The sequence below is a fragment of the Akebia trifoliata genome, chromosome 14, assembly GCF_017979445.1.
Source record: "Akebia trifoliata isolate Shusen 1 chromosome 14, ASM1797944v1, whole genome shotgun sequence".
In the NCBI taxonomy this organism is placed as follows: domain Eukaryota; kingdom Viridiplantae; phylum Streptophyta; class Magnoliopsida; order Ranunculales; family Lardizabalaceae; genus Akebia; species Akebia trifoliata.
The window spans coordinates 3,502,867-3,517,004 of NC_141388.1; the positions used below are offsets into that span (position 1 = coordinate 3,502,867).

General features: G+C 35.7%; 1 protein-coding gene across 1 annotated transcript; it reads left to right on the forward strand.

The window, feature by feature from the left end:
• The first annotated feature begins 8,521 nt into the window (after positions 1–8,521).
• LOC147385567 (serine/threonine-protein kinase KIPK2-like) lies at positions 8,522–13,582 on the forward strand. Its single transcript, XM_086422535.1, has 3 exons — positions 8,522–8,861; positions 9,402–11,668; positions 12,612–13,582. Exons 2-3 carry the CDS (start codon positions 9,642–9,644, stop codon positions 13,465–13,467), a joined length of 2,883 nt encoding a protein of 960 aa, XP_086278661.1. The 5' UTR covers positions 8,522–8,861; positions 9,402–9,641; the 3' UTR covers positions 13,468–13,582.
• The last annotated feature ends 556 nt before the right edge of the window (positions 13,583–14,138 follow it).

Here is a 14,138-nt window from a genome sequence, read left to right on the forward strand (position 1 = left end):
TCTTTATAAAAAAAAAAAACAGAGTGAGAACTCTCTCATTCTCTCTCTCAATGGAACTCGATAGCACCCTCTCTCTTACTCTCTCAAACCCTCTCACCTGAACAAAAATGGTGCTTGGATGGGCAGTAGCTTTGAGGAGATAATCAGTAGCCCAATGAATGGCCACCCTTGCGTTCTGTAACTCGCCCTTCATCAACCCACCAAACTCAATCACACTCCATGAACCCATAGTGGTTGTGAAAGCCATTGGAAACCCAAACTTCACATTGTCCCCTGCATCATAATACCCTCTTATTTTGAGAGAGAGGGTTTCAATTCGATCAAGAATGAGATCGTGAGAGAGTCTGAAAGAGAGTGAAATCGGATGGACGATTGAGAATGAGAGAGTGAGAGAGAGTGTGAGAGAGAGGGTTTTATCCTAATCTATCAAGTTCTGTCGAGAGCGAGAGGGTTGCAAGAGCATATCTCTTTCTGCGATTCCCTGTGGTTGAGGTGGCTTGTTCAGGTTACGAGTGCGGGTTCGGTTGCCTCTTTCCTTTGTTTGCTACCTCTTCCTTCGATTGCGTGCTTTCCTGATGGCTGGCGGACATGGGAGTAGTAGGTTTGAGAGAGAGAGAGAGAGAGAGTTCATTCGAGAGAGAGAATGAGAGAGTTCTCACTCTCTGTTTTTTTTTTTTTTTAAGAGAGAGGGAGGAGGCACTAATTAATGGAAAATAGAAGGATGGCGCTGTAATTAATTGAAAATGTATAAGTTATACGTTAAATCGAGGAAATTGAATCTCGTCCGTTCGATTTCCTCATATCCGACGACTTAAAAATGTTTGCCAAAATGTTTGTCAAAATGTTTTGTGCCGAACATTTCCCAATTTATATATATATAGGGTCCCGTTCGCCACCCTTAGTTTTACCACACACTTTAACAAACGCGTTTTGTCTTACATGGGTTAGAAGTTTCGGAATGAGCTGATTTTTGGTGAGGATGATCTCTATGGTGAGGAGATCATCCTCATCAAAAATCAGCTCATTCCAAAACTTCTAACCCCATCAAAATTGATTTACAAAAAATGGACGGTCCACGATTTTTCAACGTGTAAACATGGGGTTAAACATTTCGGAATGGGCTGATTTTTGGGGAGGATGATCTTCTAATCATAGAGATCATCCTCACCAAAAATCAGCTCATTCCAAAACTTCTAACCCATGTAGGACAAAAAACGTTTGTTAAAGTGTGTGGTAAAACTTAGGGTGCTGAACATTTCCCATATATATATATATATATAAAGTAGACTAAGGTATCCTAATTGAATTTGATTGAATTATCTTATATTTATATATTATTTATTTAAATCACCTTCATTTATTTCAATTAGATAATAAAAAAACTTAAAAGAAATTAGTGGTTCACAATCAAACATAGTTTAGTATAAATTTTCTTGAAACTTATCAATTGATCAGTTTGGCTTGTTTTTAAAAAAGAATGAATGAAAATAATTTAAAATTAATAAAAGGGCAAAAATAGTATTTAAAATATATTACATGAAAGAAGGATAAAAAATGACATTTATGAAAGAAAAAAAGAAGGATACAATAGGTATTCTAAAAAAGGTGAATAGTTATAGAGTCAAAGACTTAAAAAATCTTTTCGGGCTCCATATATGAAGTCTTAAAAGTGACAGAGAACCCAAATGTTCAAATTGGAGTTGCTCTTAGGGCTGTCAATTGATCGGAATAGACTCACAATTCGATTTGCTCTGATCCAATTACTTCGGGTTTAGATCGATGATTTGGATTCTAATAATGATATGATATTTTATTGGATCAAATCTGATTGACCATTTCCTGATTCGATAAAATGTTAGATATTATTTAATTATATTATATATTTATTTAAATATATGAAGTTTATTTATATTTTGGTTTGGATCTAAATATTGAGTTTCGATAAAAACTCGATCTAATACTTATCAAATCAATTCCAAATATGATTTGATCCTTGACGAGTTGGTCCCAAATCGACCCCGATCCGAACTTGGTCCATTGACAACTTAGAGCCCTGGACATGATTTTCATCTAGTTCCACTTGGCAAATTTATGGGCTCGATTCTTAAAATATTTATTTATTGAGATTTATGGAAGAAATTTCAATACATTCAAGTGAAACTTGTCCACGTGTCCAGTTCTGACAACCTCTTAGGTTTGACATTTCCAAAATAGGCATGTCCAACAAGAAAATATTCCCTTGGGATCCCATATGAAATAAGTAGGGCATAAAATGAATAAGGTTTGGGTTGGATTTGAGTATATCCATATTCAAATTTGAATTTTTTTATTCAAATATGCATCCAACTCAGGATCCTATTAATTAAAATCATATTCAAATCATTTTATTTTCTTTAAATCTGGAACTAATCCAATCGAATATATGATTCAAGTCATATAATTTCAAATAGTTCTACCTTTTGTTGTTATTTTCTTTCGTAATTGTCACGTTATGCGATAAAAAAAAGATATTTTGCAAAACATAAAAATATATTTTTCAAAATAATCTATCATTTGGACCTTGACGGATATAGGGATGAATCCATATCCGACCTAGAGCTGACTTGAATCAAGGACATCAACCCATAATTCGACCCATTTTTATTCGAGTCTACTCTAAGGGCCCCAACACACTAAATTCGGATTTAGATCGATCTGATTTTGGATAAAATCTAACCCATTTTATACCTTAAAAATGAGGAAACTTATGTTTCTCAATCTACCCATATAAAATGTTGGATGTCTACAAGTATTTTTGCGAATTAAGAGGTCAGTTTTGTTGACGTCGATCACACTCAACAAAATCCGTGTCAAAATTCTCAATTGATATTAAGTTGTTAAAGCTCTCGATTATTGTTGCTCAACAACGATGAAAAAAAAAAAAAAAAAAACATTTCTAAACTTAGTCGATAGATATCCAATGTCTGATATTGCTAAACCTCAGAGTTGATAAGAGACGTAATTCATAGATCACCAGGTATGTTTACGTGGGATCCATTTGATTTACAAAACATCATATTGATTGCTCATTATGCTATAAAGCTATTATTGGTATAACTCTTTTGCGATCCTCGATAAGTAGATGGACCCACTTGATCACATTATGAAGCTCATTCATGATTTAATGGAATCATAAGATGGGGAAAAAATGAGATTTTTATAATTTTCTCAATGCATTGGGTCCACGATGTTTGTTCAATAGCCTTTGATTTTGACTTCGATCTTACCACAATAATTTATGGTCAACAAATGAGCAGAGTGGCCAAATGATAGGTAGGGATGATGGAACCATCCTCCATCCACGTTAGATGTACGAGCATTTCTTATATATTAAACAACAAAAAAACCTTTCTTACTTTACATTATTTAAATGGGTGTAACTTACTTAGGATCCACAAAAGGTTGGAAATAATAAAATATAATTTTGAATTTGGACTAGACTATATATATTTATATATTAATTACTAGTTAGAGAGATTCACACATAACTGAAAATCTCCAGTCCATCCATTTGATTTTGTTGAATATGTAGCTCCACCATATTTTATTTGTACAAATGAAAAGTACTGTAAAATAAATGAAGTTGGAGTTTTGGATTTTTGCTTTATTTATTGCTTTTGTTGAGATATGAATCTACAATTTTTCAATTTTTCTTTTTTTTTTGTACATTTAGGATTTGCTGGGTTGGGATGGGTAAAATGGAAAAAAAAAAATAATTGCTCATAGAAATATCAATCTGGGATTTTACATAATTCTAAATCGACCAAGTACACGAAGCCATGTGTATGAAGAGCATCCCTAGTTCACAGAACTATCCATGTTAAGCACTGTACAATTGGTCAATTGGGATTCTATGAAATCGTGTATTAACTTTCTTATGAGCAAATTTTTTTTCAATAAAAACAACTTGCAATTGGTCGATTAGGATTCTGTGAAATTTTGTACTAACTTTATGGTGGGGAAAAAAAAATCTTGACAAAATGAGGAGGTGGGACCTTCTCATCACAATTTTATTATTCAAATTGATCGTTGGTAGGGTGCATGAGTGTGTTCGAATAATTGTGGCCATTTGGAAAAAAATACAAACATTTCCTCACACAAACATGTATGAGAAAGATCTTCAAATGATGTGTTGGAATCTATAAACACAGTTACATGTTACAAAATAATTTCGTAAATAGTTACAAAAATGAACAAAATAAAGCAACAAATCCATCTAACAACCTTTGTGTCATTCTAAATTTTATCAGAAAGAAAATAACAACGTTGTAAAGAAATTGTCTATTTTTTTTTTTTCAACCTTGAAGTCTTGGGTTTGGATAATTAGATTTATAGTTTTGTGGCATTGTTCAAATTATTTTCTATCATGTCTTTAGACGTCTATCTATGTACAGTAAAACTATGTGGGATTATAAGTCTTATAATATTCTCTGAGCCACACTTGCCAATTCACAACCCCATGAAATCAAACTAATGGCCCTACGTACAAGTTTCGATCGAATTTTCTTATAAAATCAGTTCAATAAGTTAACCTTGATTTTATGAATGTTGTCATTTTTATAAAAACAAATGAAATAAATTTTACAACAAAAGTAAATATATTTTGAAATTTTGTAATAAATATAGATTGGTCTAATCAAATTATATCAAAGGGTCCAACCATGGTCCACCATTTCACGAAATTTCAATCCAATTATCAGTTCGACATTTAAAAACATTGCTATTTGTGATGAGCCATTGCATGCAACTTCAATCAATTCTTACTGTTAAAGCCCACAGTTTAATCATGAAGAAGCAATGTGGGGTAGACTTCATCACTAAATAATTTGTGGGAGACGATTATGATCAAATATTGCAGGCCCAAACACACTATAATATCCAATATTAATAAGTTTGCATGTGACGACAAAATAGTGAAATTATAGTCCAGATTTAGGGTTGGTGGTCATTTTTGTATCTTAGCTTAGGGGCGCAGAATACACCCACCATCCTTTTCCGGGTGGACAGGGTGAGGACACCAGGACAGTGATACTTCCTGTATTCTTTATTTTATTTTTATTTTTTAAATATATTTTTCTTTAATTAATAGATCTTCTTCACTCTTTTAATATATTTAATTTTTAGTTTTGCATTTCTGTATCTCCCCGTCTCATATATTTATGAGAAAATATAAATACCTCTGATTTTACATGAAATTACGATAATGTCTTAGACCCCTAAGACTAGTCCTAGGGCACGTGCAGGTACATCACACCCACCAGGTAACTGAGGGTGCATCTTAGCAGGTAGGCCCTAAGGAATTAGTGTTCATACTAGATATCAAACTTATGACCTACGAGTATTTACCGCTTATTGATTTGAAATTGACAATATATTATGTTTATTGATTTATTTTATATTACTTGTGTTGTGTTGATTGGTTTGCTTATACAAAATTCAACTATTATCGAATCAGGTTTAGAGTAACGTTTTGGGATTTGCTGAAAATATATGAATTTTTTTTTCTTGAACTCTTCTTTTATCCCTTTTGACAATGAAAAATTCTTATATCCTCCTTTCAATTTTTATGACCACCGTTTTTTGGTTTGTCAATTATGCTTATATGCAACATTTCTAGTTTATGATTCAAGTTTGTAGCATTGACAAGAGCCTCCCTCCAAAAAAAGGGTTTATAATCATTTGGGTAGTACTTGAGTTTAAGACCCCTCATTGGTTACCTACATAGATTTATCTCAACTTACATGAATGTGTGGTTTGTGGGGTTTTGCACTGTACCCAAGGGATTTGGGAGAGATATGGACCTCTAAGAGGCAAGTTGGCTCTCCTGCAAGTCAGGTCTACAGGTAGAAGCTCTTCCGTCATATAAAATAAAAATAAATAATAATATAGGAATTTAATTATTTAATTTTTTGTTGAAATATTATTATTACATATCAACATAAATATAATTTTCTAATGAGTTGTACTGGAGTAACATTGAAATGTCCATCGTGGGGGACATTTTTTATGTGGATGATATTGCTGAAGATATCGATATTTTAGTGAAAAGCATCTATGGTTCTAACATACATCCACGTCAAAAATGTCCCCTACGTTGTACATTTTAATGTTACTTCAGCATTATCCTTTTATAATAAGTTACTTTTTCTTGCAAGACCATAAAGGACATAGAGTTGTGAGAATTTACAAAGATCAATAATTATAAAAGAGAGATACTATTGCCGCACCAACTTTTTGTCTATGCCACATCAAATCTTATGTAAATCACAAAAGGGGCAATTAGTTGGAGTGGCATTAGTAAAAGTTGGTGCCGCAATAGTAGCTCTCTTATAAAAATGCAAATTTTTTTTTTTAATAGAGTAAGATCGTGTAGTACAGATCCTAATGCAGAGAAAATCATCAAAATCACATCCAAGCATCTTTCACCTTGTAGTTTGTTTGATGTTAAAATCTTGTGATAAAGTATTTTTTATTCAAATTTTGATTTATACGAAAAGAGGAAAGAGGAGACCAAACATAGATGGCACAGCAACCAAAAAGTAAAAAAAACAAATGAAAAATATGCAAGTCCTTAAATTTGAGATTTTTAAGTACATCCAAGTGTTGGAGTCCCTTTCAAAGTGCTATATCTGACTGAAAACTTATCTTCAAGGAAAAATAAAATAAAAAATTGACCGAAAACTTCCAATGTCTTATAAAAAAGCATACATAAAATGGGAAATGCGTCATGAGACATAAATTTCAGTGAAATACTTGGTGGACCCAATAACCTTACAAGTGGAAACATTTTAGTCTAATTGATGACTTTTCATCATTATATTTGATAAATTTTCATGTTTTGCCTTTTTTAAAATGTTCAATTGGACAATTTTTTTCTTTTTTTTGGTCAATCAAATGAAATGCTTACATAGATGTTGTAATTGGTAGGCTTTATAAGAAATGGTTTGAATAAGTGTGAAATAAAATAATTTCTTGAGCAAGTTATCAAGTAATGTTTATGAAAACACAAATTTGCATGTCAACATCTTTTTTTAATTATTATTTTTATTATTTTAAATTTTTTATAACTCGGTATCACTAAGGACAACGAACCGAGCCTCTATCTAACTTTGGCCAACCCATAGACCATGGTCTCGTCCAGGGGTTAGTCTCAGGGCACATGCAACGCTTGCACATCATACACACGAAGTAAGTGAGGATGCACCTTCACTTATAGGCATTAATTGCTTATCAATCTGAAATTACCATTGAACCAACTTCTGTGGACCCCGAGGCATGTGCATGTCAACCTCTATGAACCATGTTTTTCAATTTTGGAATCTTGTCATTTTTTATGCATAAACGATACAAAAAATATTTGGCAAGACATCTTTGATTATATTGGACAACATTAGGAGTTTAGGTATAAATTTCTAAACCCAAAATATAAAAAAGATGAAGAAGGACAAGAGAAGTGGTGGAAAAAAGGAAAAATTTCAGCCATGACAACTTGTTTCATTCATGAATAATACCAAGATGACTCATCTCAACCTCAAATGATTTTTGAAACCAAGCCATAGACTATACATGGGTTTCTTATGGAAGGAAGTCCTATTACACACGTTATCGTCAATAACAATCAGTATATATAATTCTTGAAAGACACCATATTAACCTACTTTTATATTTTAAAAAAATTATTATAATTCAATAATTTGGTATGTGAAAAACAGAGGATGTCGATAGAAATAAGGGTATTAAGTATCCATACGAAATTGGTGATATTAGATTTACCCCTTACAAAATGCAAGATCAGATTTACCTCCCTTAATTGAAAGTTAAAGTTTCTCTTTTTTATTCACGATTTGATGCTGAAATTTTGATTTTCTTTTAATTTAATAATTTTAACTTTTGTAGGACATTTTGAAAAAGACTAATGATAATGTGACTCTAAAATTTTCACTTGATACGTACTCAATCGACGTGACAAATGCACAGAACCATAAATATTTTTTCTTGTGTATCTCAAAGAAAAAAATCTATGATTTTCGTGATTTGAAAAAATTCAAAATTTCACGATTAAATCAATCAACAAAAAATAACCTTGAGTTTTGATAAATGGGGTACTTGCATTTTATGAGGGTAAACCTAACATCACCAATTTAGCCCCACGTGGGAGGGGGGGGGGGGATGAAATCTTAAAATAGAAATTCTATTGCCACACAAATTTTTGCTAATGCCACCTCAATTCATATGTAAATCATCAAATAATTAACACAAGTCTTGGGTGGCGTTAGTAAAAGTTGGTGTGGCAATAGAAACTCATATGATTGGAATGCCGCTCCCGAAAATCTTTTCCCTCGTTTTATCTTATGAATTTTTTTTTATCTGTTTTCACGTTAGTTCAATAATAAGTGATGATGGGTACAAACGTAATTTTGTACATAACCAATGGTATATTCGAGAGTGAAGGATCCATCGGACAAACTAGGCTATGTGCCGAATATGTACAAAGCGGCGGACCCCAACTCTGATGATAGTGATCAATAGTTTTTAAGTACCACGACTGTATATTGTATTTCTCTACTCTCTCAGCATTCCTTTTTTTCCGCCATTTCTTTCACAGAAAAGTAACAGTGCAGAGCTTCTCGTGATCTGCACTTTCACGGTTTCACACCTCTTTCTCGTGCCCTAATATTTTCTCACATCTCCTCCTTCATCTCCGCCTCTCTGTAAAACCCTAGATTTGGTCGAACCCCCTAAAGCATCTTCTCTCTCTCTCTCTCTCGATCTTATATGTTTGGATCGGATTCATTGTGTCGGTGGTTCTGAACACGATTTAGGTAGGGATTTTATGTTCTGATCTCTCTGTAATTTTGATGATCTTTTGTTTAATTTTTTCCTGCTTGAACACTTCTTTATCTTTTTTTTTTTTTTTTTGCACTTTTATGCTTCTTTGTTTTTCTGTGCGAGTTTTCTCATTCTATATATTTTTTAAGCTGATCAATTAAAAGCCAGTAGAGATTGGTTTTAAGGTTGCCATCGTTCGTGATCACATGAGGAATTTTTATGTTATTTTAGTTCCTTGATTTGATTGCGGATTGCCGATTGAGTTTTGATGATCAGTAAATTATTTTGTACAATTTTGTGTATGTTGAAGATCGATTTGTGGAAGTTAAACTAGGATTTGGTTTTCAGCCTTAGCTTCTTTGGATTACAATTTGCGATCTTTCCTGTGAAGCTTCTCTCTATGTTCAAAAACTGGTTATGCTGTTTAACTTAAATTGAGTTTTTGTGGATGTAAGTGAAAGTATGTCTCTATGGTTTAGTAATGTATTAGTTTTTGGCTTGTTTTTTTTATATGAATTTGGTGATCATTTCAGGACTTGGAGCGTTGCATTTGGAGTGAGTATAAGCGGCTGCACAAACCTATCAAATCTGGGGTTTAGCATGATCAAAGAAAGACGAAAAGCCCTCATGTCGTGTTTTCTTATTTCTGTGTTTTTTTGTATCCACAATGCTAATTCAGACATTGGTTAGGATGAACTTTCTGGGTTTTATTCCACCTTCCGTGGTGTTTTCATATTCTATTGAATTAAGAAAAAATTAAGAAACCCCAAATAATGGGTTCGTATCCTGGTACATGTGAAATCGTTGAATCAAACGAAGAACTAGATTCGGTTCAACATTATAAAGAAACCAAGCCAACAAATTCTGGATCGGGAATGGAGGAAAAGGCTGGAAAGCTTCCTATGCTGAAAACTGGGCGCAATTATTCAGTAGCGGATGATCTTAATCAGCTTTTTGAGGCAATTGATCGCAGAACTGTGGCTAGGGTTTCGGGTCTGTCACCTCAATTAGGTGCCGGCTCATCAAGTAAAGGTGCCTTAAAGAAACCAATCAGAGTTGGTGTATCTCAAGCATCGGGAATTGGAATTACAGAATCTATGACTTTGAAGCAAGCGTTAAGGGGGTTATGCATTTCTCATGCATCAGAAATGGCTGCCATGAAGAGATTATCGAAGCCAATGGGATTGCCTCGGGCCTCAGAAGCCGGGGCTATCAAGAGTTTGTATAGAACAGTGGTTCTTGATGCAAAGGAATCTGGTCTTCCCCTTGATGAAGGGAATGCGGGTGTGGTGGAAATCTCGATTGTAACAGAGAAAAGTACATCGAATTCCTCTGACAAGATACCGGAATTCTTGCAAGTATCTAGGACAAAGTCATCAAATCCAAGTGCTCGCAATTCTCCTCGATCTCCCGTTGCAGCCGCAACAAAGGTCACAATGAACAAGGCGCCACGGCAGGATGAGAATTTCCCCAAGTCAACCAAAGTTGGGGTTGTAACAAAAACACTGAAGTTGGAGGATAAGGGAAAGCTGAATAATGCACATTCTTTACCTAGTTCTAATACCATCAAGAAAGTTCTAGAGCTAGACGAGACGATTCATGCCTCAACAGAATTTGGGAGCAAAACAACAATGCTAGAGTTGGCACACAAAGGTGAGCAATATGTTGTGGGTAAATTAAGCAAATCTGCGGGCAACAGTCCACGGTTGGTGAAGCCATCTTTAAGGCAGAAGAACTTGGTTAAGAATAAAGTAAAGCAGAATCAAACTTCTTCTGCATCCAACTGTTCTAATACATGTAATGAAGTCTGTAACAATGATTTGGTAACAACAAAGGTGAATCATGCACCTTCTTTATCTAGTTCTACTACCATCAAGAACGTGTTAGAGCTAGATGAAACAGAACTTGTGCAGAAGGGAAACAGATGTGTTGCTAGTGGAGTAAGCAAATCCGCGGGCAACAGTCCAAGGTTGGTGAAGCCAGCTTTCAGGCAAAAGGGCTTTGTCAAGAAGAAAGTAAAGCAGGATGTAACTTCTGCATCCAACAGTCCAAATACACATAATGAAGTCTTCAACGATGACTTGGTACCTAGTACAGGTAAATTGGTTTGTCAGACCCCCAACTCTAATCAGAAGAATGTAAGGAAAGAATCTGCTTCTACATCATCCAGAAGTACAGATCTCAGCATTGAAGTCAGTTCAAGTAATGTGGATTCTGGTTCAAGTAAGCGAGAGTTAAGTTCAAATACCTGTGGTGACAGAACTTTCGGCACTAAAGTGGTTGAGAGGTCAAGATCGAGAGAGAAGGGGAAGTTCTCCCAAAGCTCAAAAAGTAGCATTGGTGAGTACAGCAGTAGCACTAGCATCAGCGAAGAGAGCAATCTAAGTGGGTCTAGTTGTAGTGGCAATAGGCCCCACATGTCAAAAGATCTGAGATGGGATGCCATCCACCATGTTGAGTCGCGGCATGGAAGCTTAGGGTTGAGGAACTTCAAGTTGCTCAAGCGGCTTGGTTGTGGAGACATAGGGACCGTTTATCTTGCGGAGCTTACTGGAACGAGTTGCCCATTTGCTTTGAAGGTTATGGACAATGAGTTTTTGGCTAGCAGGAAGAAGATGCCAAGGGCCAGAACCGAAAGAGAAATACTGCAAATGCTAGATCATCCTTTCCTTCCTACACTATATGCTCATTTCACGACTGAAAAATTCTCTTGTTTAGTTATGGAATACTGTCCAGGTGGAGATCTGCACGTCCTCCGACAGAGGCAACCCAGTCGGTGTTTCTCTGAACAAGCAGCAAGGTAGAAAACTTTAACCTAATCCCCACCTTTAATGGTTGGAACTTCATGCATTTGCTTCTTATTTTCCTTTACTATTTTTTTTTTTTTGATAGGGTATGCATTTGCTGCTAGTCGATAACAGGATGTCCCGGTATACAAGCAAACCTATATACATATATTAAATCACACACGCAATTATAAGCTATCGAGCACTCTACTTTTTTTATGTACTTGATATGGGGATGATGTTTGATTTTGCAAGAGCACCTTAACCATTGGATTCTTTTTTTAGGATTAAAAATATTTTATTAAAAGGAGAGTGTGGAAGGGGGGGGGGGGGGGTCGAGGTGACCAACCGGAGGAAAGTAGTGCAATAGAAAGATAAAAGACTAGAAAACAAAGATCAAGAACTACCCAAACGATTATAAACCCAGTCCGACCTTCCCAAAAAATCCTCAAAAAAGATCCCTCTTGCCTCAACAAACACTGAACTCCAATGGAATAAAAGACCAAACACATCAATGAAGATCTTGAGGTCTTCACGTTCCTTAGCCTCGAAAACCCTAGCATTGCTTTCAGGCCACAATCCTCAACAGATTGCAAAGGTGACAAGTCTCCATAATTTCTGTTTGAAAACTTCGAGGCCTGCTCCCCAATGATACCAACACTCAAAGAATGAGTTGAGCTGTCGAATTTTGTTCATGTGTATTTTGCTTGCTATTGGACCATTTCACACTAGTACTAATCAGAAACTTCGAATTGAATATCTCTTCTTGTGTTTGTCATTAAAATGGATACTGGGATGTATTTTCAACAGACATTTAGTAGGTGATGATTTTACTGCCTCAATTATCAAAGAGCATTCACGAAAACTAATTTCATGATTGACCATCCATCAAGAACTCCAATACTGCTTTTCTGATCATATCTTCTCTTGACTAAGTTCATACTATCATTACTGCAGGTTTTATGTTGCAGAAGTCCTCCTTGCTTTGGAATACCTACACATGCTTGGCGTTATATACCGAGACCTGAAACCGGAAAATATTCTGGTCCGCGAAGATGGTCACATCATGCTCTCTGATTTTGACTTATCACTCAGATGCACTGTAAGTCCAACACTACTTCAATCTTCTTCAACAATCATGGAGAGCACCAAAAAACCATCTGGCCCTTGCACTGATTCTAGTTGCATCGATCCATTCTGCCTCCAACCATCTTGGGTCCAAGTGTCATGTTTCTCCCCTCGGCTTATATCCACCGCAGCAAAAACCAGGAAGCTAAAATCTGACCTGGCAACCCAGGTTAGCCCACTGCCACAACTTGTGGCAGAGCCCACAAGTGCAAGATCTAATTCCTTTGTCGGTACCCATGAATACTTGGCTCCAGAGATTATCAAAGGAGAGGGTCATGGGAGTGCCGTTGATTGGTGGACATTTGGGATATTTCTGTTTGAGCTTCTATTGGGTAAAACCCCTTTCAAGGGGTCTGGAAATGAGGATACCTTAGCCAATGTAGTGTCACAGAGCCTCAAGTTTCCGGAAAGTCCATCTGTTAGTTTTCAGGCCAGGGACTTGATCAAAGGATTGTTAGTGAAGGACCCTGATAATCGATTGGGATCAGTCAAAGGGGCCACCGAGATCAAGCAACACCCATTCTTTGAGGGGCTGAATTGGGCATTGATACGGTGCGCTGTCCCACCAGAGATGCCAAAATTATGCGATCCTGGTGTTACGGCTGTGGCCTGTCAGAAAAAGGAGAGCAACAAGTGTCTGGAGTTGAGGCCTACTGGTGAGCATCTGGAGTTTGAGCTGTTTTAGCGAAAGTATTTATACAAGCTTTGTTTTCATTACATATCTCCTTATTGTAACTTGATATGTAGCTCACAATGTAAATGTAGTTGATAAAATTGGCAATTAAGCAGTCCGTAGGTCATACTGTGGAAGTGAAATCAGAAAGAAACTGGTGTGGCTGAAACTTGGAAGGCAAAAGAAAATGAAACAAGGGACATTTTTTCTATTAGAGAGTTGAAAGTGAGAAATACTGAATTTTGGATTCCTCTACGACAGTAATCATATGGGCCTTACTTGGGGTGGTAGTGTTCATTGTTCTAAAACTCTGGAAAGAGACCGAGATGACTTGATAGCCAGTTGGAATCACACATCATATTGACTCGTCTGATCTTCCCAAGTTATCTCGGTCTTTACTAAGATTTAAAATCTAATGATTAGCAATGTTTGTTTTCTTGATTTGTATCCATTAATTGAAGCAAGTTGATTTCTTAAAACTGCTTGATCTCTGGGGCTCAGATAAGTAGGAAGAAAGTCGAAGAGACAATAGTTGAAAGGCAAATCCGATCTCTGGTTCAGATGAGTTGTAACAATTTAGATGATGTGAATTAAGGTTTGTGGTTCCAGACAATTTGACTCAGATAAGTCAAATTGGTCGGTGTGGGTGCTGACTGCTGAGACAGATGAGAAACTAGGTGTGA